General features: G+C 43.5%; 1 protein-coding gene across 6 annotated transcripts; it reads left to right on the top strand.

The window, feature by feature from the left end:
- WDR89 (WD repeat domain 89) lies at positions 1-20,536 on the top strand. Of its 6 annotated transcripts, XM_082760447.1 has the most exons (3): positions 13,653-14,244; positions 14,793-14,925; positions 16,891-20,536. In XM_082760447.1, exon 3 carries the CDS (start codon positions 16,922-16,924, stop codon positions 18,089-18,091), a length of 1,170 nt encoding a protein of 389 aa, XP_082616573.1. In that variant the 5' UTR covers positions 13,653-14,244; positions 14,793-14,925; positions 16,891-16,921; the 3' UTR covers positions 18,092-20,536. The 6 variants fall into 6 exon arrangements, with proteins under 6 accessions (XP_082616571.1, XP_082616574.1, XP_082616572.1 ...); XM_082760445.1 differs by lacking the exons at positions 13,653-14,244; positions 14,793-14,925 and adding an exon at positions 1-42; XM_082760448.1 differs by lacking the exons at positions 13,653-14,244; positions 14,793-14,925 and adding an exon at positions 2,671-2,695.
- The last annotated feature ends 3,909 nt before the right edge of the window (positions 20,537-24,445 follow it).

Genomic DNA, 24,445 nt, shown 5'->3' with positions numbered 1-24,445 from the left:
CCTGCAAAAATCTGCTGAAGGAATTATGTTCATTGATTCCAGGTATGTAACAATTTGTCTATGTACCTATGCAGATTAATTACAAATTGCTTCAATGTACTAGTTGGCATAGCTGGCCAAAATATACTATCACATAAATAATCTTTGCATGCTGGAGTGAGCATACAATGGAAGAAGAGACATTGTATGAAGCAGAAAAGTATGAAGAAGTTTATACAAGAAAAAACTTCATTGTATGTATTTATTTCATAGAATCATAGAATATCCCGAGCTGGAAGGGACCCATAAGGATCATCAAATCCAACTCCTGGCACTGCACAGGTCTACCCAAAATTTTAGACTGTGTGACTAAGTGCACAGTCCAGTCGCTTTTAAAATTCAGACAGGCTTTTTTTAGATAACCAAGTAGTTAGCATACCTCTGCTTGATTTGATAGACCTTGCCTGAGTAGCTCCAAGTAAAACTGCAACCGGCAATATTCATAGAATTATCAAGCCTTACTAACATTATTTGACAGGGAGTAATTGAAAATATTTTCAACTTCAATTGAAAGTAATTTCATCTACATTTAGATATTCTCATTTCTTTTTCTGCTTTGAGTGTTATACGTTAAATAACTAAAAATAATGGAGCTTTCATTCTCCCTCCGTTTTTAAATTGAGCTTTACTGGGGGGGAGAAGAAACGCTGTTCAGTGACCTGTATTTGAGCGAACACAACCCAAGGACAGGTTAAAAGCAAGATACTAAAAATATTTATGGTGCTTTATGGTAATGTCTAGAAGTTACTGGGCACACCTGGGGACAGTCATGTGCAAGAATATAGCAAAAAGTTCCTGTTCCAGAGAACTTACTATTCGAGTACTTGAGCTTAGTCCTGGACTACATGACACTGAATGTCAGCTTTGTCTAGACAGATTCGCTTTCTTTTAAGGTGGGAATCATAAAGATGCCTTTCTAAAAACATGTTTTAAGTTCTTTCTGTAATGTAACTGTCAAGAGTTACAAGCGATCTCCAGAGCAACTGCCATGCAATTACTGTGGTGAACTTCACAGATATATTTCTAATATATATTGTGACTCAGTACCTTCTGTAATATAGCTGGATTCATCTGGGAGTACTGAATGCCAAATGTGAGGCTGTGTAACTATGTCATTCCAGTTGATCTTGCAGCTGTTTTCGCTATGTGAACAATGAACAGAAGGTATTTGTTGAATTTGTGGCAATACTAACCAGCCTGGGAAACAATAGATGGAAAGCTATTGACTAAAAATATTTCTCACTGTATTATTGACATTAACCACACATCCTTAAGTATTATAATGTATTAAATTCAAGATTATTTTCAATGAAGCAATATAGATCTTGTTTTGACATCTTCAGAAAAAGTGATTACAGTGCTGGGTGTTGGATGGACTTCAGCAGGAGTAGCATTCACAACAACGATGGGAAGTATTTACTGTGAAAACTGTGCATGTAATTTGTGTCTTTGTGCTTTGTTGTCATGTATTTAGGCATTTCAGGAGGAAAAAAAAAGGGGGGTCCCCAAATGAACTAGAGCAAAAATTAACAAAACAAACAACAAAAAAAAGGGCACTTCATGGCAGTTGGTGAATTGGTCTGTCCTCGGTGATACCTGCTTGATGAGCAGTTTTCTGTCAGCTGTGCACCTGAGCCTCCACATGAATACAAATAGCTGTATTTAATCTGGTTCAAATAAACCATTTAAAGAGCAGACTTTAAGGTGAAATCTAGGTGAATTATTAATGTTATCTGAAATGCAAATTGAGCATCTCACAATTTTGCAGAGTGATTATAGAGAAGGGTATGAGGGTACTATCTTCTGATAGATTATAGTGCTGGTAGGTACTAAAACCAACAATACTATACTTACACTGGAGTATGTAGAATTAATTAAAATTTTGCACTGAAATGTCAGGCGACTGAAATGTCAGTACTTTGAACTAGCTTTGGACTTACGTTCTGTGTTATGAGTTAAGCGTTACGTGTTAGGAGTTCAGAGTGCTATTAAACTGAAGCAAAATAATATTTTTAATTGTGTTCTGTGGTTATTACCCATGTGACCTGATCTCATTACTGGATTTAGTTAAAGCTCCTTTTTGTCTTGCTAGAAAAATATAGTTAGTCCAAATATTTATATTTTAGGTTTAAAAATGCCCGTGGAAATCAAACATGAAAATATTTCCATGTTTAAAGATGCTTGTTGAAATAATGCATTTATTAAAAACTAAGACTTTATCTACGACATTGATACTATTATGCACCATAGTTTACAGAATTTTTCAAAAAAAAAAAAAGACCACAAATCTAATGTTAAGGGGTACAAAATAAAGATTTAATCGGTATTTCTCATTAAAACCACTTTATTATACTTGTCAGGGCTGGACAATTCGAGAAATATTTTGATGATTGAAGGACAAACTGCTGTCCGCCCTTAGGATGACGTTATTAGCCCAGTAAAACACGTCATTTTATTTATTTATTTTTTTGTGCGGTTCCCGACGCCGCCTCATGGCGGCGCTGCCCCGCGGCCTCCCGCCCCTTCCTGCGCATCACTTCCCGCCCGGCGCACAAAATGGCGGCCGGCGCGGCGGGCGGGGAGGCCAATGGGGTGGCCGGGGGGGGGGCTGCGGGGGCGGGGCTCGCGGCGTGCGCGGCTCGCGGCGTGCGCTGAGGTGAGGGGCGGAGGGGAGGGGGGGCGCTGAGGGAGGCGGTGGTGGAGGGGCGCTGATGGAGGGGCGCTCCTGGGGCTGCGCTGCCTCTTGCCTCAGCCCGAGCTGCCCTCCAGCTGTGTGACAGCGCTGCTGTCCGTGCTCCTGTGAATAAAAGCACGCGTGTCCGTGTTGGTGCTCGGGGGGGCAGTCACCGCCCGGGTTGTTTGGGGGGCTCCAAGCGTCCTGAGGGGGGCTCTGACCCGGGGCTGCGCCCTGACCGCTAATTTTTCTTATTTGAGGGGGAAGAAACTTGTTTTCTGTTCTTGAAGAGCAAAAGTGTACTTAAACTACTGTCAAAGATGTAATGCTTGTGCTCTTAAATAATAATTTGTATAACCAACGGGTATTTTGGAATACATTGTGCTACAGAACTTAACTTCTTCCTGTGGAATATCGGGAGTGGAGTTGTTAATATTAAGTCATGTCAAGGGCTATCATGGTTATAACACTGTCATTCCAAATTCACTTTCCCTACAAACTTATTTTCAGAAGAATCCAGAAACGTGAGATCTTCTCTTAGTATGCCACGTCTTGGGTCTGTAAGAAGTTTTATTCTAGCAACTAAGCCCTGTTTTTGCCTTTTATTCCATAATATTTCAAATTAATTTCCTTTTTGACAGTAATCATCAGATGCAGAGAAATGTGGGCACAAAGCAGCTCCTGTAGGATAACTGGTCATCAAGAGTAACCAAAAAGATTTCTGTAGCATCCCGGTGATTGCTTTCTATGTGCTGATTTTACAGAATACTTCTTTAAAGCTTGCATGTAGGCTTCTGTTTATTGAAAAGTTAGAAAACAGAGTGGTTTCATACATTTTCCTCCAAATACCTTTTTATGGGAGCAGCCCTGTAGGGAGGGTAGACCTGGTCTCTTTAGCATACTCTGTGTGTTTGTAGGCAGTGATGTGGGGCCTGGTCAGTAGCTTTTTAAATGCCCTAAGTATAAGGTGATTTTTATTTTTATTTTTTTTTCTTCTGAATGAGTCTTGGGAACAAGGGTCCTTTTGCTGGGCAATCCCAAGATCTGGTCTGTACCGACTGTGTGGGAGGGAGGTCTTGTGTGAAATGACTGCTGGCATTATGTGCTGGTAGCAATTCCCAGCTGGGCTCTGCAGCCTTGGCATGCTTTTACTGTAACTGTACAAACAACAAGATTTCTGAGCTTTTCTGAAAAAAGTAAAGCTGAAGGAAATCACTGCTGCCATGCTGATGGGAAGTTGCCAGTGCAGGATTCTAGGGCTCCATCCTAACTGGTGGACGAAAGACATCTGTGTGGGTCAGCATCTCCTGTGTGATGACAGCTCTGTTAGAGGGCTTCACACAGCCATAAAGTGTTGAGGCTTGTGAATCTGAGACTTGTTCTGTCCAGGTTTTGGACATGGGTGTGTTTTGTGATTTGCAAGCTTTTTAGGCTTGAGCTGGACAATGAAGGATGTAAGACAAGCAGGAAAAGTGTATTGCCTGTAGGCATGTGGGGTTAAGAAGTTCAGCCTTAGATGTGACTTTGCCTCTTCAGATTTTAGCCTGACCCACTATGAACGTCTCCCTTAGTGCAGCAACATGAGAAGGGGAAGGAACTGTCTCTTCCTTTAACACAAGCTTACCTAGATCATGCTGCTGTATTATCCTCGCTTACTTCCTCCTGTTACCTTTTCCTTCCCTTTTCCTCCTGAAGCTGCAGGAAGGCACAGCTGAGCTGCAGCCCTGCACACCTCCAAACCAAGCAGTGTTCTTGCTGGTTCAGCGGTGGCTGAAGGGTACTTTGCTGACCGGTGGGTTGCTGCGTTCAGCACGTAAAGGTGAACGTTGTCAGTGCAGTCTGCAAAAGATGCTTAGAGCATTTCGTTTTGGGTTAAATAGGTCCGAAGGTAACCGTGATACATGGATGTGACCAACTCTAGAGTGTTGTATTAGCTTCTAAATCAAATGGGAGGAAGGAAGATTATGAAATTGTGTGTAGAAGATTGTTGCTTTGTTAGATTTAAACTGGAAGAGAAGGATGCCTGACGCTGAGATCTTATCTCTAATTCAAATGTCAGTAATTTGGTTGAAATGCTTCTATTCTATCTTAGCTGATATTTTGCTGAGAGTTTTGACTAAAAATGTTTTGGTGAGAACAAAACAAAAAATGGGGGCAGACAGTTCACTGGAAAAATAAACCAATCTATAACACTGGCTCAAATTGCTGGACAAGTACTGAGTAGTTTCGTTAGGCTATTCTGAGCATCCCAGCTTTAGAATGTGTTTTCTATGCCCTTTCTAGGTCGTAGGGGATATGCAAGCATTTTCAACATTCAAAATATTTTGTAAGTAGTGGAAGGAAGCAAATACAGCTATGCAGCTGTCTATTTTGACAAGTTCACATTAATATTTTCTTAAAAACTCATCAATCAGACAAATTTGGGTTATTTCATTATGCCAGATGTTCAAGTCCAGAAGGACTATTGCATGATCCAGTCTGATCACCTTTGCAAGACAAACTGTACTGCAGCTTATATCCATTACAGCCTTTGCATAAATTTATGTTCCATTTTGAGGTGAACTTAATGTTTAGTTTCAGACTAAAAGTTGCAACAGATGAAGGAAAGAAAATATTTTCAAACCTATTAGTCCATATTGGTTTTGTAATTTTGAGTAATTATTTGTAATTTGTGACTTCTTGCTTTGTCAGACTTCACTTTGCTTACTATTCTTTCATTCTCTAGTTTTTCAGCTGTTCTGGTAAATGAGAATCTACTGCAGAATGAAAACTAAGGGATTCCGGAAATCCTTTTCCTGATAAAGCAGCTGAAGCTGTGAAAAAGCAGAGGTGCACTAAAATACTCAATTCTTACACTAAATTAAACTAACTGATTCAAAAAGCTTTAAAATTACTTTTTTTTTTTTTTTTTTTTTTCGCTATATTGTGTTTGTGTGTAACACCGATTCAGTTTGAAAATGTTGAATGTCTCCTTTTTGCACTTCCATTTTGCTTTAGGATGGAGGAATGTGCGTATGGTCAGTACCTGTAGCCACTACTGACATTTTTTCACTAGAATCTTATCTTTGTTCTTGAGTTATCAGCAACTTTTCACTCACTTCTTTCTGCAGCTGGACATAACTGTTGTGATATCTTTTTCCCTCATGCCTGTTATTCCTAGGCAAAACTTTCCTGTTGCTTAGCTTCCCATTAGAAGTAAGATGTAAAAGTGCTGTCTGGTTGGTAAGCAGAACTAACAAGCCAACAGTAAAATGAAATTGGCAGATGGCTTGCTAGCTGCGGTTACACTGGCAGTACCTGGAATGGGAAGCTCAGATGCTGAAGATTTTTCAATAATTTGAGGATCTTTTAGTAATAAGCTTGTACTTACGTTTGTTGCTATGGGAATGATTGAGAACTGGAGTTAAGTGCTGTTATTCCCTTGTGCAATCAGAAGGACAAGCAGATGGCTGGGAGAGCAGGAATTCCTGTTCAGAAACATCCAAACATTGCTCTTTTACAAGCAGACCTGACTTAATCAAGCTTTTTGAACAATTTGTGGGGGATTTCTTGAGGGAAGTGAATTTGATTTTAGCTTATTTTAGTTTAGTTTAGTTCTCAATAAATTTAAGGAGCTAAATGACCTGATTATGAACGAGGAAATGGATTTAAGGAAAAAAGCATTTAAGTGCTTTAATATCTCAGGTAAATATTACCACACTGCTATGTTTATCAAATATTTTTGCTTCAGGAGTGTTTGTGGGACCCAGACGTGAGCCTCTCAGACTGAGAGGGGCATGGTTCTTCCTCCTGTCATAATAGAAAATTTAGTGATGGATGTTTCTGGACTTAATGCTTCTGGGATGCTTAAAGAACAAATACACATGTAAAAGTCACTCAGTGTGTGCTGCTTTGTGTGTTTGTTAGAAATACCAGATCTGGATCAGGGTTGTTGTGCAGGAGTGTAACTGTGATCCATGTGTGTTCCCTACACCTCAGGGCATTCTGTGGTTCTCTGAAGTCTGGAAGACAGAGAGCTCTGAATTGATTTCACAAAATAAGACTTCTGGACAGCCTGCAACTCAGCCTGATTTGGGAAAGGAAAAGTTGCAGCGCAGTTGAATTTGAGGTGGTGTTCTTCTCGGGTTTTTCAGGCTCCATTCCTATATATGAAAGCTGTGATTTTTTTTTTTTTTTTATTAATGTTCTGATTTGAGGTTCTTTGGTTTTTAAAAGGGGGAAAAAAAAAGTTGGGAACCAAATCCTGTTGCTTGTAGTACTTCAGACTTATTTCCTATGTCTTACACTGCAAATTTAGTTTTTATTTCTTTTTAATGTCACTCTGTCAAGGAGATGATCAGATTATCATAAACAGATTTAAAGGAGTGGAGGAACACATAGAAGTAACAAGAAGAGTAAGAGCTCTCTGGTGGAACTGCGTGGTCCAGAGCCGAGCTGCGGGCGCTGAGTGATGGAGCTGGCTGACTGCTGGTCATGGGTGACATCCAGCGGGCTGAGTGCGAAATAACACATCCTGCACGCCCTGGGAGCCCCAGCTCCGTGGGGTTGGCTGCGTGTGACTGTTTGGGGGCACGCTCAAGCCCTCGGGCTCCCCTCCCAACAATTTCAAGGGTTTGTGGAGGGAAACCCATCGCCAGCTGGGAGTTGGGTGCTGGCTGTGTGCCTGCCTGCCCTCTTGGTGCGGGTTTAGTGCCGCTTCCGAACTGCCCATGAGCAACTGTTGCTGGCTGGCAGGAGGTTTGGTGTCCTCCAGAAAGAACTGATGAGCCTGCTTATCTCGCAGCTGCTCGCCTTTCAGTCGGCTTTCCTGTTTGTGCAGGGACGGTTGTAGGTGCCAGGCTGACGAGGCTCTGAAGTAGATAAAGCCAGCCAGACTTTTTTGCCCCCGCTGTTTCGGTTGGAAACTCTTGACAGTTAAACTTGATTATAATTTCTGCTCTAATTTTTATTTATGGTCAGTTTATAGTCTTAAATTGCTGTGCCAGTATTGTTCTTCAGCAGTTCCCCTCCCTACCCAGCACTTACTCCTTTGATGTATGGGGAGATAGTAATCGTGTGCCCTCTCAGTCTCTGTCTCTGCCAAACTATACAAGGCAAAGTATCCCAGCTACGTCTTGTAAAACAAACAGTCCATTCCCTGGATCATCTAATCTGTCCTCTTCTGCTCTTGATTACAGTTTAGTTATCAAGAGATTGGCTTCAGCAATGAGTCCTGCTGGCAGCCTGCCGTGACCCTGGAAAATCTGGAGTGACCAAAGCGATGAGAACAAGTAGGGCTTGAGAGCGGGGTTATTAAAATGCACGAAACTTTTGACTTGCCTTTTTGACCTTGTCTTGTTTTAGAGCAACATATTCCACTGAAGATGTTGGAAAGGTCTCTGTGGATCTCTGGAAAGTAAAAATTTCCTTCGTTGGTTGTAAAAAGCATGTAGTTTCTGTTTGGATTTGCCAGCTCACTTGGTGCTTCAGCATCTTTTATATGGAGACTGGAAGGTAAATTCTCTTCAGTATCATAGAGTCAACATAGCTCCAAGACCTTCTATTTCAGCCTCCTCCATCCTGCTGTTGTCACTTAGATGGCCTCTTTTTCCTTTTGTCTGCCACAAAGCATTGAAAATTGAGCTTAGAGCATGGTAATGGTTCACCAGAGCCTGCCAGCTGTCGGGCTCTGCACAAAGGGCATGTTTTGGAAACTGATAGCCCGTGAGCTGCCACAGGCATGCAAAGATCTCCGCTTTCTCCTGTTTGATACTGGAGAGGCTCTGACAAATCACCTCGGTGTGGTGCTGTTCTGGATTAGCTGAAAGCTGTGGGATGTGGTTGGGGAGGATGCCTGAGGGAGCTGCACGTTCCTGGGGAAGCAGACAAGGAAAACAAGGAGATGCCATTTCCCCTGCTTAGGCTCTGCAGTTTGGGCTTGCACAATGCACCTAGAACCAGGCACAACGGTGCTGGCAGCGTGGTATCAGACTGTCTTGCATGTGACAATGTAGGGGCCACGTCTGCACCTGCAGGGGAATATTTCTGATCAGCTCACCGGCAGCATCCTTAGTGAAGGTGTGAGCTGTAGTAGATGATTTGAGCTTGTTTTTTTTTTTTTAAGAAAAGTATCCTGAAAGCATAATAGCCTCGTGTTTTGACGCATGTGTGTACTTAAGCTAAATTGCTGTTGTGAAAGAACTTCTAAAATATCCTGGTAAATAAAGCGTTTTATCTTGTTATAGGTATTTTGGCACCAACGTGTGGTAGCAAGAGCTATTTTTCCTGCTGTAGCGAAGTTTCTTTATATCCTTTTATTCTGGTTGCTGCTAAATTTAGGCTGAAATTTCCCAGGCTTCCTGTGGTGTAGAAACAAATTCCTTGGAAGAATTTCAGCAGAATTTACTAATCCCTGGGAAGGCTCTTCTCATTTCCAGTTTCTCATACGAGGCAAGTGGCAGTACCTAATTCAAGGGAAATAAATGCTCTTATTTCCGAGCCGCTGAATTATTCATGCAGCAGCACAAGTAATTTTTTCTCTCCGCCTTTCCCTGTAGGGTGGATCTTTGGGGTTGCCCGCTCGTGTGGTGGTTTTGTTTTGTTTAAAATGGCACTGAAGGCTGTCACTCCTGGAGTCCTGTGCTGTGATCCCAGACTTGAAAGGGCATCGAAGAACTTCTCAACTGGGGAATTGGAGAGTGCATCGCAGCATTCTTGTGACTTCTGCTTTTTGTCTGGTAGCACAGACGTTCAGAACAAGGCTTTTCTTTGAAAGTCTGCTGCTGGCTGCACTTACTAAGGCTTCTGTACCTGGCTATTATGAAGTAGGCAAATACCATCTTCATTTCACTGATTAAGAAAGGAAAGAGTGAATGTTGTGGCTTGCTGGGAACTCAGTAAGCTGTCCTTCTAGGATTGGGACTGGAAAGTGTTTGAAGGCCAAAGTCTTGTCCAAATCCAGCCTTCCACTCAGGTACATGGCATCGTTCCTGCCTTCCTTCCCTGTGAGATGGCCGTCTTGGCGCGTAGCTCTGGTGCCAAGTCACACACCTTGCTGTGTCTTCTACCAAAAGCAAACTGTGTTAGTGAGAAGGCAGGTGAGAAATAGTTCAGAGGAAGCTGTGGGCCTTCTCTTAGCTGATAACAGTTGTGTTGTGGAAGTGTGAGCGGAGACAAACGTGACGCTGCACCCAGCAGCACATCACACCCCATGAGTCTGCTTTGCAGCAGCGTTGCTGGCTCCGTGCAGAGGGATGAGTTCCCTCTCCCCTGTCCTGTGCTGGTGGCCACGAGAAGTCAGGTCGCTTGGTGTCTGCAGTGGGACGTGCTCACAGGAGAGAGGAAATGACTTCTCCACGGTTGCTGTGCTTTGAGAGAAGCACAGATGCAGAAGGCTGAGACTTTGATTCCCTTCGAGTTTTGCAGCAGCTGGGTGACGAGCCGTGGTGGTGTTACAGACAGGCACCGGGACGTGAACGTGCTGTGCTGTGAGGCTGGGAGCTGCCAGGCGTGCCCTGGGGCTGCGAGCGCTGCTGTTAGCACAGCGCTGGGACCGTGCAGGCTGCGGGAGCTGCTGGGTGCACATCGCCTGCCCTGCGGTCTGCCCGCAGTGCTGGCTGGCACCCCACGTCCCTCCCTGGGTCAGGGGTTGTTAGAGAAAGGGTCAGCGGCACAGAACCAGCTGCGATTCCCTGCTGGGCAATTTCTCTTGCTTTAGAGGGTGATGTGGATGCTTCACCACGGGTGCTGTCTGCGTGCTGGGCTAGAGGGCACTTCGGGTGCTGATTGTGCCTGGGGGAGAAGGAAGGAGCTGTGGGCACGAGCCTACCTTGGATGTTTGCTCCGGTCCAAAGATGAGGGCCCAGCACTAGGACAGTTTTCCTGGCAGTTCTTGCCTGTCTCCTGGCATCCAGCTGAGGCTGTGAGTGTGCGATTCACATTTAGATCTGCCTTTGCAGGGAGTTCGTAAATAGAATATTCTTTCCAAAAATAAAGCAGGGAGAATAAACATCATTTACAAGATAAATGCCCTGGTAACGGTATCCCTGTTTGTCATTTAACCTGTCCTTGGGCATGTTTGGGTCTGCCGTCCTAAAATAGGATTGTTTCCGCTGCAGCACCTCTCAGCTTGGTCTGGGAGTAGCCAAGAGAGTAAAAGAGAGCGTCTCCTATCCTCCTGTTACTCCTTCTCCTTTTGCTGGACCACCTCAGCGTGTGGATGCAGTTACAGCCTCTGCCTGGGGAGGTCACTTCTGAGAAACTTCCCTCCTTGATCAGATCCAGCTGCTCGAGCGTGGTGACAGAGCTCTCACTTTGCTGCCCCTCTGTTAGCAGGTCTGTGTCACCAGCATGGGAGCAGAACAGAGAAGATAAAAAATGCAAGACCCTCAAATTCCTTTGAAATAAGGGTTGACACTTGTTCTGGAGTGAGTAGCTTAGTTGTCTGGGCATCAGATTTTAATAATTCTAATGTAAATTTGAAGCCAAAATGAATAATTCGAGCATTTTTACAATTTGTACAGTATTTTCTGGCTTAAATTATTTATTTACACATTTTTTGTGCATCCAGTGGATATTGGGTTGTTCTACACTTAAGTTTTCTTTTGGTTCGTGAACTTTTATCATAAAGCTTTCAGTCACTGAAGTTTAGATACTGACGCATTGTACTTTGAACCTGAGGGCATGCCTCAATTTTTAAATCTTCACCTGCCTCCCCCATATCTTTGTAGTGTTGGATATGAAATCAGGATAGGTCTTACTATTGTGAATGCAAAATCTTTCACCAACAAACTTATTCAAAAGTTCTGTTTCAAAGGAGATATTCAACCTGTGGATTTTGATTTCTGCTTTTAAAATCAAGCTTAGTCAAATCCAAAAGCTGTTCTCTCTGTAAATGTCTGGTATAATTGAAAAAGAGGCCTTGTTCCTGGATGCCACGACTGTTTGTGCCCTCCAAAGATGAGTACCCAAATACTGCAGTTTCCTTTTCTGTTGTTGCTGTTTCTTAAAGCCTAAAGCAGCAAGGTCCTGTGATGTTTTCCCTTTGCTCTTTGCTCATTCTGATTCATATTTTTCCTCTCAGCAGTACTGGTGTTTAAGGCTATGTCCTTGGTTCTCTGTCCCAGCTACAGATTCCATTCCTGAACAGGATTGTAGCCCTGAAGTCTGTGCTGGAGGGAAGGCAGGATGAAATTGAGTTCATGGGATGCAGAAAGTTCATTAGCTCTGTTGTTTTTTGTTCTTTTCATAGACTTGGGCAGTCATTTGTATCTTTTTGCTACTTTCTGTTCCCTTGATGTAATATTTTTCTCTGTGCTACAAATGCAAAACGGATGAATTTTTTTTTTTTTTCTTGCTGTGCTTTATTTGGAACCTACGTGTAGCTGATCTGAAAGGATGAAATAATTCTGGCAGTTTACGTCTTGTCTCTGCACTTTAGCACAGCCTCTTGTGCATCTTAGTCCCTTCCTGCGTGGTGGGCTGAGTGCTGTTCTCTTTGCCTTAGCAAAGGCTTTATGGGAACGCTGGAAAAACACCTTATCTTGCTGTTTTGGTAAAAATAACAAAATCAGCCCCGGGAGCTTGTATCCTGCAGAAATTATGCATGCCTGATGGGGTTTGTGCGCTTCCCCTCAGTGCTTAGATCGTTTGGCTGATCCATCTTCTGCTGTGAAGTGGTGCCAGCGAGGAGAGGTCTCCGAAGACGTTTTGCATTAGTGAAGTGCAGCGTGCTAATGCGTCTCCTGCACCGACGCTGTGCTTTGCATTTTAAAACAAACCCGCAAAGCACACGTAGCCTCGCCTGCGTGAATTGCTCCCACCGTCCAGGGCTTCAGGTTTAATCCTCGTTTGTTCTTGAACTTTCAATAATCATAAAAATAAAGGGAGGGCCTCTTAGCATTGTTTATAGTAGGAAAGAGCGGTGCAAGATTTCATCTACTGTTCAAATCCCTTGCTATTTTTGGTATTTGACCTCTGCGGAGAAGATTGCCAAACCTACAGGTTGTTTTCATTTTTATTACGCGCGTCTCTTCTCTCACAAGTTACTCTCGTGTATTGGCTCAATCTTTGAGGCAAAGTTTCATTCCTTCCACGTTTCCCATGGTGGTTTTCAGAGGTAATTTTATGTTCCTATATGCTGTTGAGCTAATGTTCCCTTTCAGAATTGAGACCTATGCAATTTCACAGCATCTCATGTGCAAAACTAAAAGGAGAAGGAAAATTGCTTATGAATTGCTGATTTATTTTTTCAAAAGCTTTCTGGATTATAAAGGACTCGGGAGCCTGTTGGCTTGAGTTTAAACTGCGATGTTTGGAGTGGTACACAGAGAGCCCAGCACTATGTGCCCAGACAAAATGAGAGGTTTAGTTAAAGGGTGGCTTTGGGATGCAGCAGCAGTTTGGGATGAGGAGCGGCACCACTGCGGGTGGCGGTGGGCATTGGTTTCGGGAGCAGGTGACTGGTGATCGCCAGATGCTGCAGCCAGCGCATGTACTTGTGTAAATGCACGTGGTATTTATTGCTTTTCCTGGCACGTTGACAGCGCTGCGTTTGGTCGGCGGTAAGACTGTACTCAGTAGGTCCAGACCGTGGGCCTCTGTGAGTTGGAATAAAGGAGGAATCTGAACTTAAATCGACTGCCTCATGCCCACAGCACCGGCCCAAACCTCTTCTTTTCCGAAGGCCTCTCTGCCTTTTCTGCTGAGACAGGAGCGGCGCAGCCTCTGAGCCCTGCAGCTTGCCAAATTGATCCCTGTGATGGCAGTTGCGCCGTGTCCAAACCGTGCCATGCTGCGAAGAGGCTGCTCAGTGACTGACCCAAACCAGGTGCCTGGGTTGTCGAAGTCGGACTGCGCGAGGCTAAACCACCGTGCCTGTGCTTCCCTTCTGCGGCGCAGAGCAGTGTGTGCTTTGCAAGTGGCAGCACTCCAACGCGTCGTTATCTCCTATTGTGTTTGGAAGACCATTGTTTCCTATTTGTCTCATAAATTTAACGGAGATCCTATTCCTGCCATTTAAACTTTCCCATCAAAATACAACAGCGACTTCCCCTCCTGCAGAGGAAGGGCTGGCAGCTACACCCTGAAGTTTGAGCATGAGTTGTTTATATAACCTTCAATCACAATTTCGTAATAGTCTGAAGACTTTCTTGCTCAGGCAGACATTTTACTGAGTTTTTAGCAAAAACCTGGCTGCCATCAATGCGCTATTACGGCTTCTTAGTTGTTGCAGTGGAAATAGGATTGAGAACTGTACCCTCCAGCCTCCTGATGATATATAAATTGCACATCTATCTGGAAAACATGAAGTGTTTGCTGGTACTTTAACCTAGCTGTACCTGCGTCATTTGGGAGTGAAAGCTTAGGAGCTATCTTGGGCTAATTTTATTTCCCAGAGAGTATTATTAAATCTGGATGAAACATGGTTCTGCAGTCTGGCCTTTCACAACTTCCGAGAACCTGCAGAATTCCCTCACCCTCCTCTGACGTCAAAGCCCTGACACGAGAGTTGCAGAAGCTGCTCCCTGAGTAATCTTCCTCTATCACAGCCGGTAATGCTGAACCACTTCAGCCTGCTTCCCAAATGGGCAGCGTTTGTCAGGAATGTGTCCGAGCTTACTTGGCCTTCTGAGTATAAAAAAAATAGGTCTCAATATTTTGAGCTTGAAGCTTGGGTCGGTCTGGAAAAGTACCTTTTTCTAACGAAATTTACAGACCCCACCCCAAATTTTCTCTAAGTGTGGCAGTGCAGGATAGCTGGCTTATTAAAAAAAAAAAAAAAAAAAAAAAACAACAACAACAACAACAAACTCCTTTCTCCATGTTCAAGCTCGTGCTTGAAACTGCATTTTATTGGAAGCTGCTGTTGTGATTCTTCAGACTGATTTGATTCTTCAGATTAAGTAAAAGCTGTCATTATTAATAATATTGTTAATCATAAAATATTCTAGATGTTTAAAATTTCAATTAATTTACATGGAATTTTAATAATTTTGTAATTTTCTTGCAGTTCTGTCTCTTAATATCGTGTTATGATTTTTGAGTTACCTTAATTAGCCTGACAAAAATACTGTTACAGTGCTATGTGGTGATTTTTCAGAAATGAAGTTCAACAAATCCAGATAAAATTGGGCCTTAGCCTTGCATCCCGCTGAGCAAGTGGCGTTTAACAGCTGCCTGCTTTTGGTTCTGCTAAAAGCTTGTTCCATTTGAGGACAGACCCGGAAAAGTGGGTAAGAAGTAGGCTCCATGGGTAGGTTGTACACGAGCTAATGCCAGAAAACATGTTGAAATTCTTCTTGGAGGGGAAAGGAGTTTCCACAGGATGTCTGCATTTTATGGCAAAAATTACTTGTAGATGTGCTCTGAAAGGCAGCTTTGATGTAGGAGATTAACCTGGGACCTCGCTGTCGGGATATTACCCAGTTGAATAGCCTCGGCACATTATTTGTGACTTGGGAATTAAGCTTTTATGAGTGTGCCTACTTAAGCTGTTTTATAAGAATTTGCTCATTTGTCACACGGTGTGATGAATATCTGTGGGCGCCTAACAGGAGCGGGGAAAGCAGAACCTTGAAACTATGAACAACGGGGTTAAATAAAAACAAAACAAACGCAGAATGCAGTTTTGTCATGGCAACTTTTCCTTTGTTGCTGGTCTCTCTTGGAACATTAAAATGATTTGCCAAAACCAAGGAATCGTGGCAACTTGCTCATTCTGTCCCTAAAAATCTAGCCTGAAGAATTAGGAGGAAAAATTGATAGGACAGCTGGAAAAGTTTGAGGATCTCTTCCCGCATTCTGGCCTGCCTGAGTTCTCTTTGGTTTCTAACTGGATGTTCTCAAAAAGAATCCATCTGTGTATGTGCTGGGCACTGGCCTGGTTCTTAAGGCAATAAGGAGATTTTTTGAATACTGCTTTACCCATATTTACATTAGCTGAAGTACCTGTACAGCTGAGAACTTCAGAGTTGACCCCCCGAACTTACTGATTCTTTTTTTTTTTAACGCAAAAGAGTAGTCTAATTGACCCTGTAATTTGGACAGGAATCATCCCTGTGGATGGTTATGCCTCCTTTCCATACCCCAGCCATGTCTTTTTGTTGAAAAATGATCAGTTTGTGAACTGTGATGGGGTTCAGAACACAGGGTTTGAAAACACCTGCTGTTTGTAGTGGTAAATACTGCATGTCAATTGAAATGTTTGAGGACTTTTTCTGACTGAATTGATGGAAGCCTTCCCCACAATTACAGAATTGAGTTTTCCTTTGTGCTGCAGCAAGGAGAACTTTTATTTTCCCAAGGACTCCTCATTCTTTGTGAGGGCTGAAAGAATATGTTTGAATGTTGCTTTTGCTTTGGAAAATTTTATACTTCTGTATATCACCAAAATACTGTCTGTTTGAGAAGAATTCAGTAATTCCAGATGAAGAACTGCCTCTGAAGGGAAGATTTTTCATATCCAGGTGCACTAAAAAAAAATAAATGCGGGTATGTGTTTTCTTTAGGAGTCTCAAGATGAGTGTGGGCTCTTAGGAGGTTTGATGCAAATGCCAAAGGCACTCAGCTCCTGCGAATTGTGGTGTTACCCTGCTGCCCGTGTAGGTGGCCCATGGTACACTTACTGGCGTTGGTGTGTGTCATTGGGCACCTGAACACTTGTACAATTTCCCTCATCTGGCCATTTCAGGCTGTAGTTCTTAATTTTGTCTTGTTCTCTGCCTATGCTTTGTGTGGCTCTCAGTGGAGAAGTTAACCCAGGAAGGCTCTGCAGTTGTCCTGGTGGAGCTGTCCGTGGGCTGTGCCTGCTACCAGACAGAATTGTTCTTCAGGTGCTGCTGATGCCTTTGCCTTTCCACTTGTGGAACATCGCTTTGCCACTTACTTCAGAAAAACAATAAAGCAAATGTAGCTAAATGACTCCTACAGCATTCACAAACAGACTGTGTAATCTTTGAAGGGGATTGTATGATGTAGTGCTTACAGTCAGGAGAGACTGAGCACCTTTACTTGGGAAACCCTTGCAGGTTTTCTGTTTCTGTAAATGAAGTTGTAGGCAGAATGTCAGGATAATCAGATTTGATTTCATACATTACCTCTTTGCAACAAACTTTTTCATATATATGTATATATATATATATGTAAAAACCTCATATATCAGAATTTTATAATTAAAACTCGGATTTTATTTATTGCAGATTTCTGACAAGGCCAGGAACAGTGTTTGAGATGTCTGCACTCGAGAAGATCGAGGAGCAGCTCGCCCGGCTGCGCATAGCGAAGCGTTCGGTGCTGAGGGAGGAGCCCGCCTACTTACTGGACATCGACGTTTCCCGCTCTGCCCCATCCGAGAGCAGTCGCTGCGTGGCAGTTTCGTGTTCCAACCAGTCCATTAGGCTGTATAACAGGGAAACATTAAACTTCCTGCGGGAGTACAGTAGCCGTCCTGGGATGCTTAATGGAGTCAGGTTTGCGCACACGTGTGACAGCCTGGTGTTCTCTGCGTGCAGCGATGGCACAATAAAATGTTGGGATATTCGTTTAGCGGCTCAGAAGGCCGTGCAGATATTTAGTGGCTATCCTTCCAACGTCTTTATCAGTTTTGATATCAATTGCAATGATCTCATAATTTGTGCTGGAACAGAAAAGGTTGAAAAGGATACGTTTCTGGTGTTTTGGGATGCAAGAGGCAACACAGACTGTGCCGGCACGACTAGGGAACCCTTGGGAGTCTATTCTGAAAGTCACAATGATGATGTCACCAAAATCTGTTTTCATCCTGTCAAACCCAGTTGGGTAGTTTCCGGGTCAACCGATGGCTTGGTTAATGTGTTTGACATCGACAAGGACAACGAAGATGATGCTTTGATATCAACCTGCAATTCAGATTCATCGATAAGTTTTATTGGCTGGTCCGGGAAGGGTTACGAACAGATCTACTGCATGACACACGACGAGGGATTTTGTTGGTGGGACCTTGCTCAGTTAGATACTGAAGAGCCCATAACTCTGCTGCGCATTCAGGACGCCAGAGACACGGTCTGTATTGAGAATGACAGCTTGAATTACCTGGTGGGCGGTGCGTACCACGAAAAGGCAGACAAACTTTTTCTTATTGGAGGAACATCAACAGGAAAAATTCACCTACTGAGCTGCGGTGCTGATGGGCTGAGCCTGGTGGGCACCCTCGGTGGAGGACACTCGGCCACCGTTCGCTCTTTCTGCTGGAACCTGGCAGATGAGTCACTGCTGACGGGCGGAGAGGATGCTCAGCTGCTGCTCTGGAGGCCCGGAGCTGTGGAAAAGTCCCTCGCAAAGAAAGAGACTCTGAAGATCGCTTCCTCTGTGCAGAAGAGAGTCAGGGTTCACAACAGCTCCCTCAAGAGCAAGAAAAAATGAAATTCTGAAAATAGGAGCCTGCTCCGTGGAGTTCTTCCATTTGCTCAGTCTCCTGGGCAATACGTGGCCATTGCTTTATTCGGAGGTGCTCTGTGGAAAGAACCATGCTGCTTGAATTCTGCTTGGGAATGTACATCCGTCATCAGATGAATGCCTTTTTTAAAAAAAAAAAGTTCCTAATATTAATCTGAAAAGAGTAAATGTTTGCTCTTTAGTTCTTGAACAATAGATCTTAAATCATTTTATATAAAAAGATTTTTTTATGGTTGTTTAATGTCTCAGCCAACATATTTAATGTGTAATATAGGCCTGTGGCTTGCATAATTTGTTACTTTCCCAGTGAAATTCCCTGGCATGTTTTAAAAGCTTTTGTATCTCAAGCTGTGTTTTTCTTCCTTTACAGAGAACTTAATGAAATTGCTCAACATATTAAAAGATTTTATGTCACTTCTGAACGCTGGAGGGAATTACTTCTTGATGAAACAGAAAATAAGTCCTGTTCTTGCATTGTCATGTTACTGGTTTGTAGCAGGCTCATAAAGCAGCACTTGACAGAGCCATCTTTTTCATAGCAAAGGTACAAATGTATTAAACTAAACAGGAATGTGCTGTTCCATACAGCTAATTCTTTCAAGTGTATGAGAAGTGTTAAACTGGCATTATTTAGGGTGTGTTTCCTGCATGAAAACACGTGAGGATCTCCCCAGCAGCTTCGTTCTGTCCTGGTGAGTGCATCTCAGGGAGCGCACCTGGAAGACGGGAGATGTTCAGCGAGTTAAAGATGGGCATAATTACACCAGTTGTGCTTAAAATCCCCAGTCCTGCATTTGAAACCAGCTAGTGTCATGTGCAGGGTGGGAATGGTAAAACACAAACCAAACATGGCCTTCTGAGAATAGTTCCTGAGCAACAGACCGACATGGGGGAGCTTTAACAAAACCTTTTAGGAGTCAGTGCCTGTCCTTTAAGAAATAGCTCTCTTTGCAGAGTTTATGCATTTCTCTCAATGATATCTCTGACTGCTTTGTTTCAGTGTTCCATCAAAGAGCCATTAAGTGGTGTAAAAATTGCCTTGTTCTGAAAGGGCTGAGTTTTTCTGCTTATTCTGCTCCCCTGGCAGCCTGCGATCTGTGCGTCTGGCTCTGCACACACAATTACCTTCAGCTTTCTGAGTGCTGCTGCAGTCAGATTTCGGGTGTAATTACACTGAATTGAACATACGGGAGCCACAACTGGAAGCAGCAGAAGAGTATTTAAGGATTGTGATGTTACAGAACAGCTGGCAAAAGAAGGGAGAGGGTTGTTCATGTGAGCCTGGACAGGTGATTCTTCCACAAGTTATGAACCTCAGGCTTGGAGGATTAGCTTGGAGTTCAAAAACAGTTTCTGAAGTACAGAAAATACCTCCAGTGTACGGTCACGGCTGTGCCGAAGATGCCTTAATGATCTCTGGAAATGAATCCCCTTCACACAGAAGTACCAAGTTTCCACATGGTGTGTTTTGCAAGCTGCTAATGCCCTCCAGCCACAGCTGTGCATCCATCGTTGTTCTGGGTCTGCCTGGTGGTAATTAAGATGTGATTCACTTTGCTTTTCTTCCTGCTGGTTATTTAAATGTGTGGCTTCAATTCAGAAGTCACATCTCTCTGAACCTTATTTTTTTTTAATTTGTGTTGAATTTAAGTTACACCAACATCCTTATACATGAAGGATCATCAGAGTCTGTCGCTTCCCAAATTAGTTCATGCTATTTTAAGATAACTTGGGTGGTGTTATGGCTATGATGCACCTGCACCATGTGCCCTTTCAGGTGTCTCGGGTCACAGGTTATTGCCTGTTCCTGTGGTTTTGTAACAGAGTGGGCCAAAAGATTCAGACCCCTCTGAATTTACCTCAATGGCCAGATGCGGACATGGGTTGGTACCAGCAGCTGGCGGTGGGGAGCTAAAGGAATGTTCCAAGACCTGTTTCATTGCAGGTGCAATGTCCAGCTTGGTTTTTGTGTTTACCGACCCTTTTCCTGGTATCTCAACACGTTCCATGGAGTAAGGTCTTTTTCTTGAATAAAGTTGTGTGTGTGTTGCAGAAATGCAGAGAGGGAGCTTTGGGTGCCTCTGCTTTCTTTGAAGTGTCTGAGATCACTTGTGTGCGCTGTCAGCGGTATCTCAGTGAGAGCAGTGGAGATGGGAGTTGTGGGACTGGCATGTTTGAAGTTTTCAGCCTCTATCTGTTAATTAATTTCTATATTAATTTGATCCATAACAAATCCATACCCATCACAGTAGTTAATTTCTATATTAAATTGATCCAACAAATCCATACCATTGCAGTTAAGCCATGCCTTCCCTGATAAGTTCACCCTTTTACAAACGTGACTTCTGCAAACAGTGGGATGGGAAAAATGTGTGTATATCTCAAAAACCTGCAAAAGCACAGCAGCTGGCAGGAGTCTTGGGCATGTGGTGCCCCTGAAAACATTTGATTCCTCTTAGTTTTCTTTTGTGTTGACTTAATTTCAGGTTAGTATCCACTAACAACTAATTAGTGCTCTGTGCTTTTGTGAACTGAAACTTTCTTAGAGCACAAAGCAGAATATGGAATCATAAATAACAGCCTTTAAGTGAGGCAGGTTAACTTGTCTGAGTGCACTTCAACTCTTAGGTCAGTTTTGATGTCTCTGAGTTGGCTTCAGTATTGTTCAGAAACAGATTTGACCTTTATAATTGAAACTGCAAGTAGCAGGCATTCAGAAATTGGCATTGTATTAATTGCTTAACCCTGGGGGAAGCTTTCATTCCGGAAGCAGTATCAGATTTTTTCCAGTAAATGAAAATTAAAAATCCAGATAAATTACCTGAGTGAAGAAAAGTGTCTGTCTTTATTCAGAGGTGACAGCAAACCCATGGTACAGTATTTCTGAGCAGCAGGAGAACGTTATTTAGTGAACACGTGAAAGAAAACAGGTTTACTCACATTCAGCATGTTCCCAAATTTCCTCTCTGTTTATTCTTCTGTCCTCTGCAGGTAAAACCCAACACTGGCATGCCAGCCCTTGTGCTCTGTATATGAACTTCCCAGAACCAGAGAATCACAGAATGGTTGGCAGAGACCTCACAGCCCACGTGTGCCGGGGTTTGGTAGGGATGTGGTTATTTGTAGTTATTTAGCAGAACTTTTATGCTCCTGAAAGAATCGACACTTCTAGTGCCCCTCACAAAGCTCGTCTGTGTTTGTCATTGTTAATTTGGAACGACTTCACCTCATCCCACGAAAATCATCTCCTGTTTGGCTCCTTGGTTTGTTCTGGGGGGAAGCAGTGAGGTGTGGTTTGGTGACTGCCTCTCTGGAGTGGGAGAGAGGCACAGCAAAGGCAGGCTGGTGCTGGTCCCTGCCAGCCCCTGCTCCACCACGGGACCCTCTGCCTTTGAAGTAAGCGTAACGGCTCGATGGAAGCAGGATAGGGCCTTCACTGAATTATGCACAACATAAACACCCTTCAAGCATAAAAGCCAGTTCCTGTTTGTCCCTGGGATGAGCAATTTGCCAGTGAAGCGTGCAAGAGAGGCAGAAGCTGCTCCCAGGGCTGGGTGTGCTCTCAGCCTCTGCTGCCGCTGCCGTGTTTCACAGGGCAGGGAAAAGGAGAAGGAAAGAGCGAGCGGGGACGTGACAGAGGTGGCAGTTTGGTCTGTGAGTTTGCGACTGTCTGTTACAGAGAATCCCAGGCTGGTTTGGGTTGGCAGGGACCTCACAGCCCATCCCCATGGGCAGGGACCCCTCCCGCCAGCCCAGGCTGCCCCCGGTCCCTTCCAACCTGGCCTTGGGCACTGCCAGGGATGGGGCAACCACATCTGCTCGGGGCAGCCTGCACCAGGCATCATTGTACTGTGCTCCATTTCTTGGTTCCTTATCAGAATTACTTGCACATAACTCAATCTTGTGAAGATCTTTGGTAACTTCTAGTTTTCCCTACCAGTTTACTAACCTGCAGGGGGATGGTGGGGTGACAGGAGCGGAGCGGGGTTAACTTCAGTTGCTGCTGTCATCGTGGTCTGTCCTTCTCCAATATCAGCACGTGTTTCGTGAAGTCATACATCTTCACGCCTTTAGATCCTTTGCAATCTGTATTTTGAAAGTATTTCTACCTTTCTGGAAAGTGAGTGACAGAAAATATTACTCTTCACTTTGATCCTATATACTCTTGCTGCAATTTCGACACCAGTATTTTTATGGGAACACATTCTATTTTCAATTCAGTATCAATTTCAGTCTCACCCTCTCATGTTCTGAATAAAGATTTGATGCTGCTGAAAATCCCATAAAGGCGGTGCTCGAGCAGCTGTTGCCACAGGAAATCAGAACTGGCAATGGGAAATGCGAGGAGGGATTCAAGAGAGTTCCCTGCACTAATTTAAAACGATCGCTTGGGAAGGTTAAATATTTAATAAAAGTTTAAAAGAAAAATACGCAATTTCAGCAGATCACCAAAGGGCCCTTGCATCCCAAACCTGCTGTTATTGATGGCAGAAAGTACATTCACAATGAAGCTGAAGCACAAATGCAGACTTCACTTTTCTGGATGTTTTTAATCCAGGGACTCTCAGTACCCAGTGGAGCACAAATCATGCCACCATCCACTACTTTGGACCCAGATTAAAACCAAGGGGCGCACGCACACAGGTAAGAAAGCTGGAAGTGACGGTAACTCAGCTCTACTGGGACTTCTCCAGTGATGGGGAGCTATGCCTAGAAATTAGCACGGTTGTTCTGAGTTTTTGTTTGATACCATTCTTGCGGATATATAAGGAGTGAAAGCATAAATCAGTAAACTGTTTGTTACACTACCTTAAATTGTAATTATTCCTGCCACAAATTATTCTTCGCAGGATGTTGTAAAGTTTGCATTCACAATTTCATGTCTCTTGCTTTAGGGAAAAATGATTTCATCCTGTACTGTTTTTTTCCCTGCTTATCCTATCAGAGTAAGGGACGACAAAGTCTGGACTCTGTGCCCAAACTCTGGTTCTGTTGCGGTGTCAGTGGCTGCCCAGCTGCATGTGCCTCTGAAATAATCCCCGGGTTTCCATCTGGCAGCAACATAAGATGTTTCTTTGGTATCTCAGCAGCGGAGTGCTGGGGAGGACAGCAGTCCATGTGCGAGCTGGGAACCATGACTTGAAAGAAATTGAGTCTGACTTGCTTTGATGATGGAAAGGGTTATTTGTACATAGAAATCTCAAATACTGGTTTAAAATTATTTTACTTGGGCATCTAGAGAATGCAGGTGCAGCATTTTTGGGATCTGTTTGAAGAAAGAAGCCTCAGGACTTCACTGTGCCGGTGACCTTGGTGAACTGTGTCAGTTTAGGACTGGTACGTGAGGGATCGGGAGAAGTAGGCGGGGTGTCCCTTGCCATGAAGTACGGTGTTTTATTTGTTGTTTTATTTTTTTCACAACTTTGTGTAGCTGTAGATTTGCAGCAGGAACACAGAGTAGCATTGGCTATGCTACACTTCCTCAAAAAACACATACCGACTATACCTGAACACGCAAATTTAAAACTTACGCTACCAAATGAGCGCTTGGCTGCCAAGCAGTTGTGTGTCTCCACATCAGGCCTTTTTGACAAGACTAAATGGGGAACAATTACATTTGTCATTATGCCAGCACTGCAGAGACAATACCCGGAGGGACAACAATGTCTTGGATCAGCCGGGATGGTGTTTGTGCTTGACACCCTGAATCAAAGCCTAGCTGAGGCCAGTTCTAGGCAACCTGTCCTTTACTAGAAAGAAAGGAGCACTTCATAAAACAAATCTGTTTTGCTAAGTGACAATGTACAGCGATGCGTGGGTTAGAGGAATACCTCTAGATACCAAACCAAGGTAGTCATAAAAGATCTCAGATAGCCTTCTACTTGTGTATATCATTAGAGCGACAAGAAGATTAAATGATTGCTGGAGATAATTCTTAGTTAGGCTGAATTTGTTAAGTCCTAAGTATTGCAAGTAATAGAAGGTATGGAGGCAATACAGGATTGTAACAGGAGCACAGAGGCATCCCATCCCACCCCATCCCATGGAAGGAATGGTAGCAGTTTGGTAAAGCATCTTGGCTAAAACATGCCCAAATCCTTATTTATTTTTATAAGTGTTGTTTAACATTTCTGATCTGGTTAATTGCCAGGATGCCTAGACAGAAAGCAAACGAGCTCTCGGCTGTTATGAACCAGAGTGGTGGCACGTGCAACAAGTGACTGCTTCTCATCCTTTTAGGCATCCACCTGCTGACCAGGACATCGTGTTTCTCAGTTTTCAACTCATTTTTGCTGACCCGTTCTAAGCCTGAACATTTAT

Source organism: Aythya marila (genome assembly GCF_965140915.1).
Source record: "Aythya marila genome assembly, chromosome: 5".
NCBI classification, from domain to species: Eukaryota; Metazoa; Chordata; class Aves; order Anseriformes; family Anatidae; genus Aythya; species Aythya marila.
The sequence above is the reverse complement of the archived record's forward strand: the minus strand, read 5'-3'. Positions and strand labels throughout refer to the sequence as shown.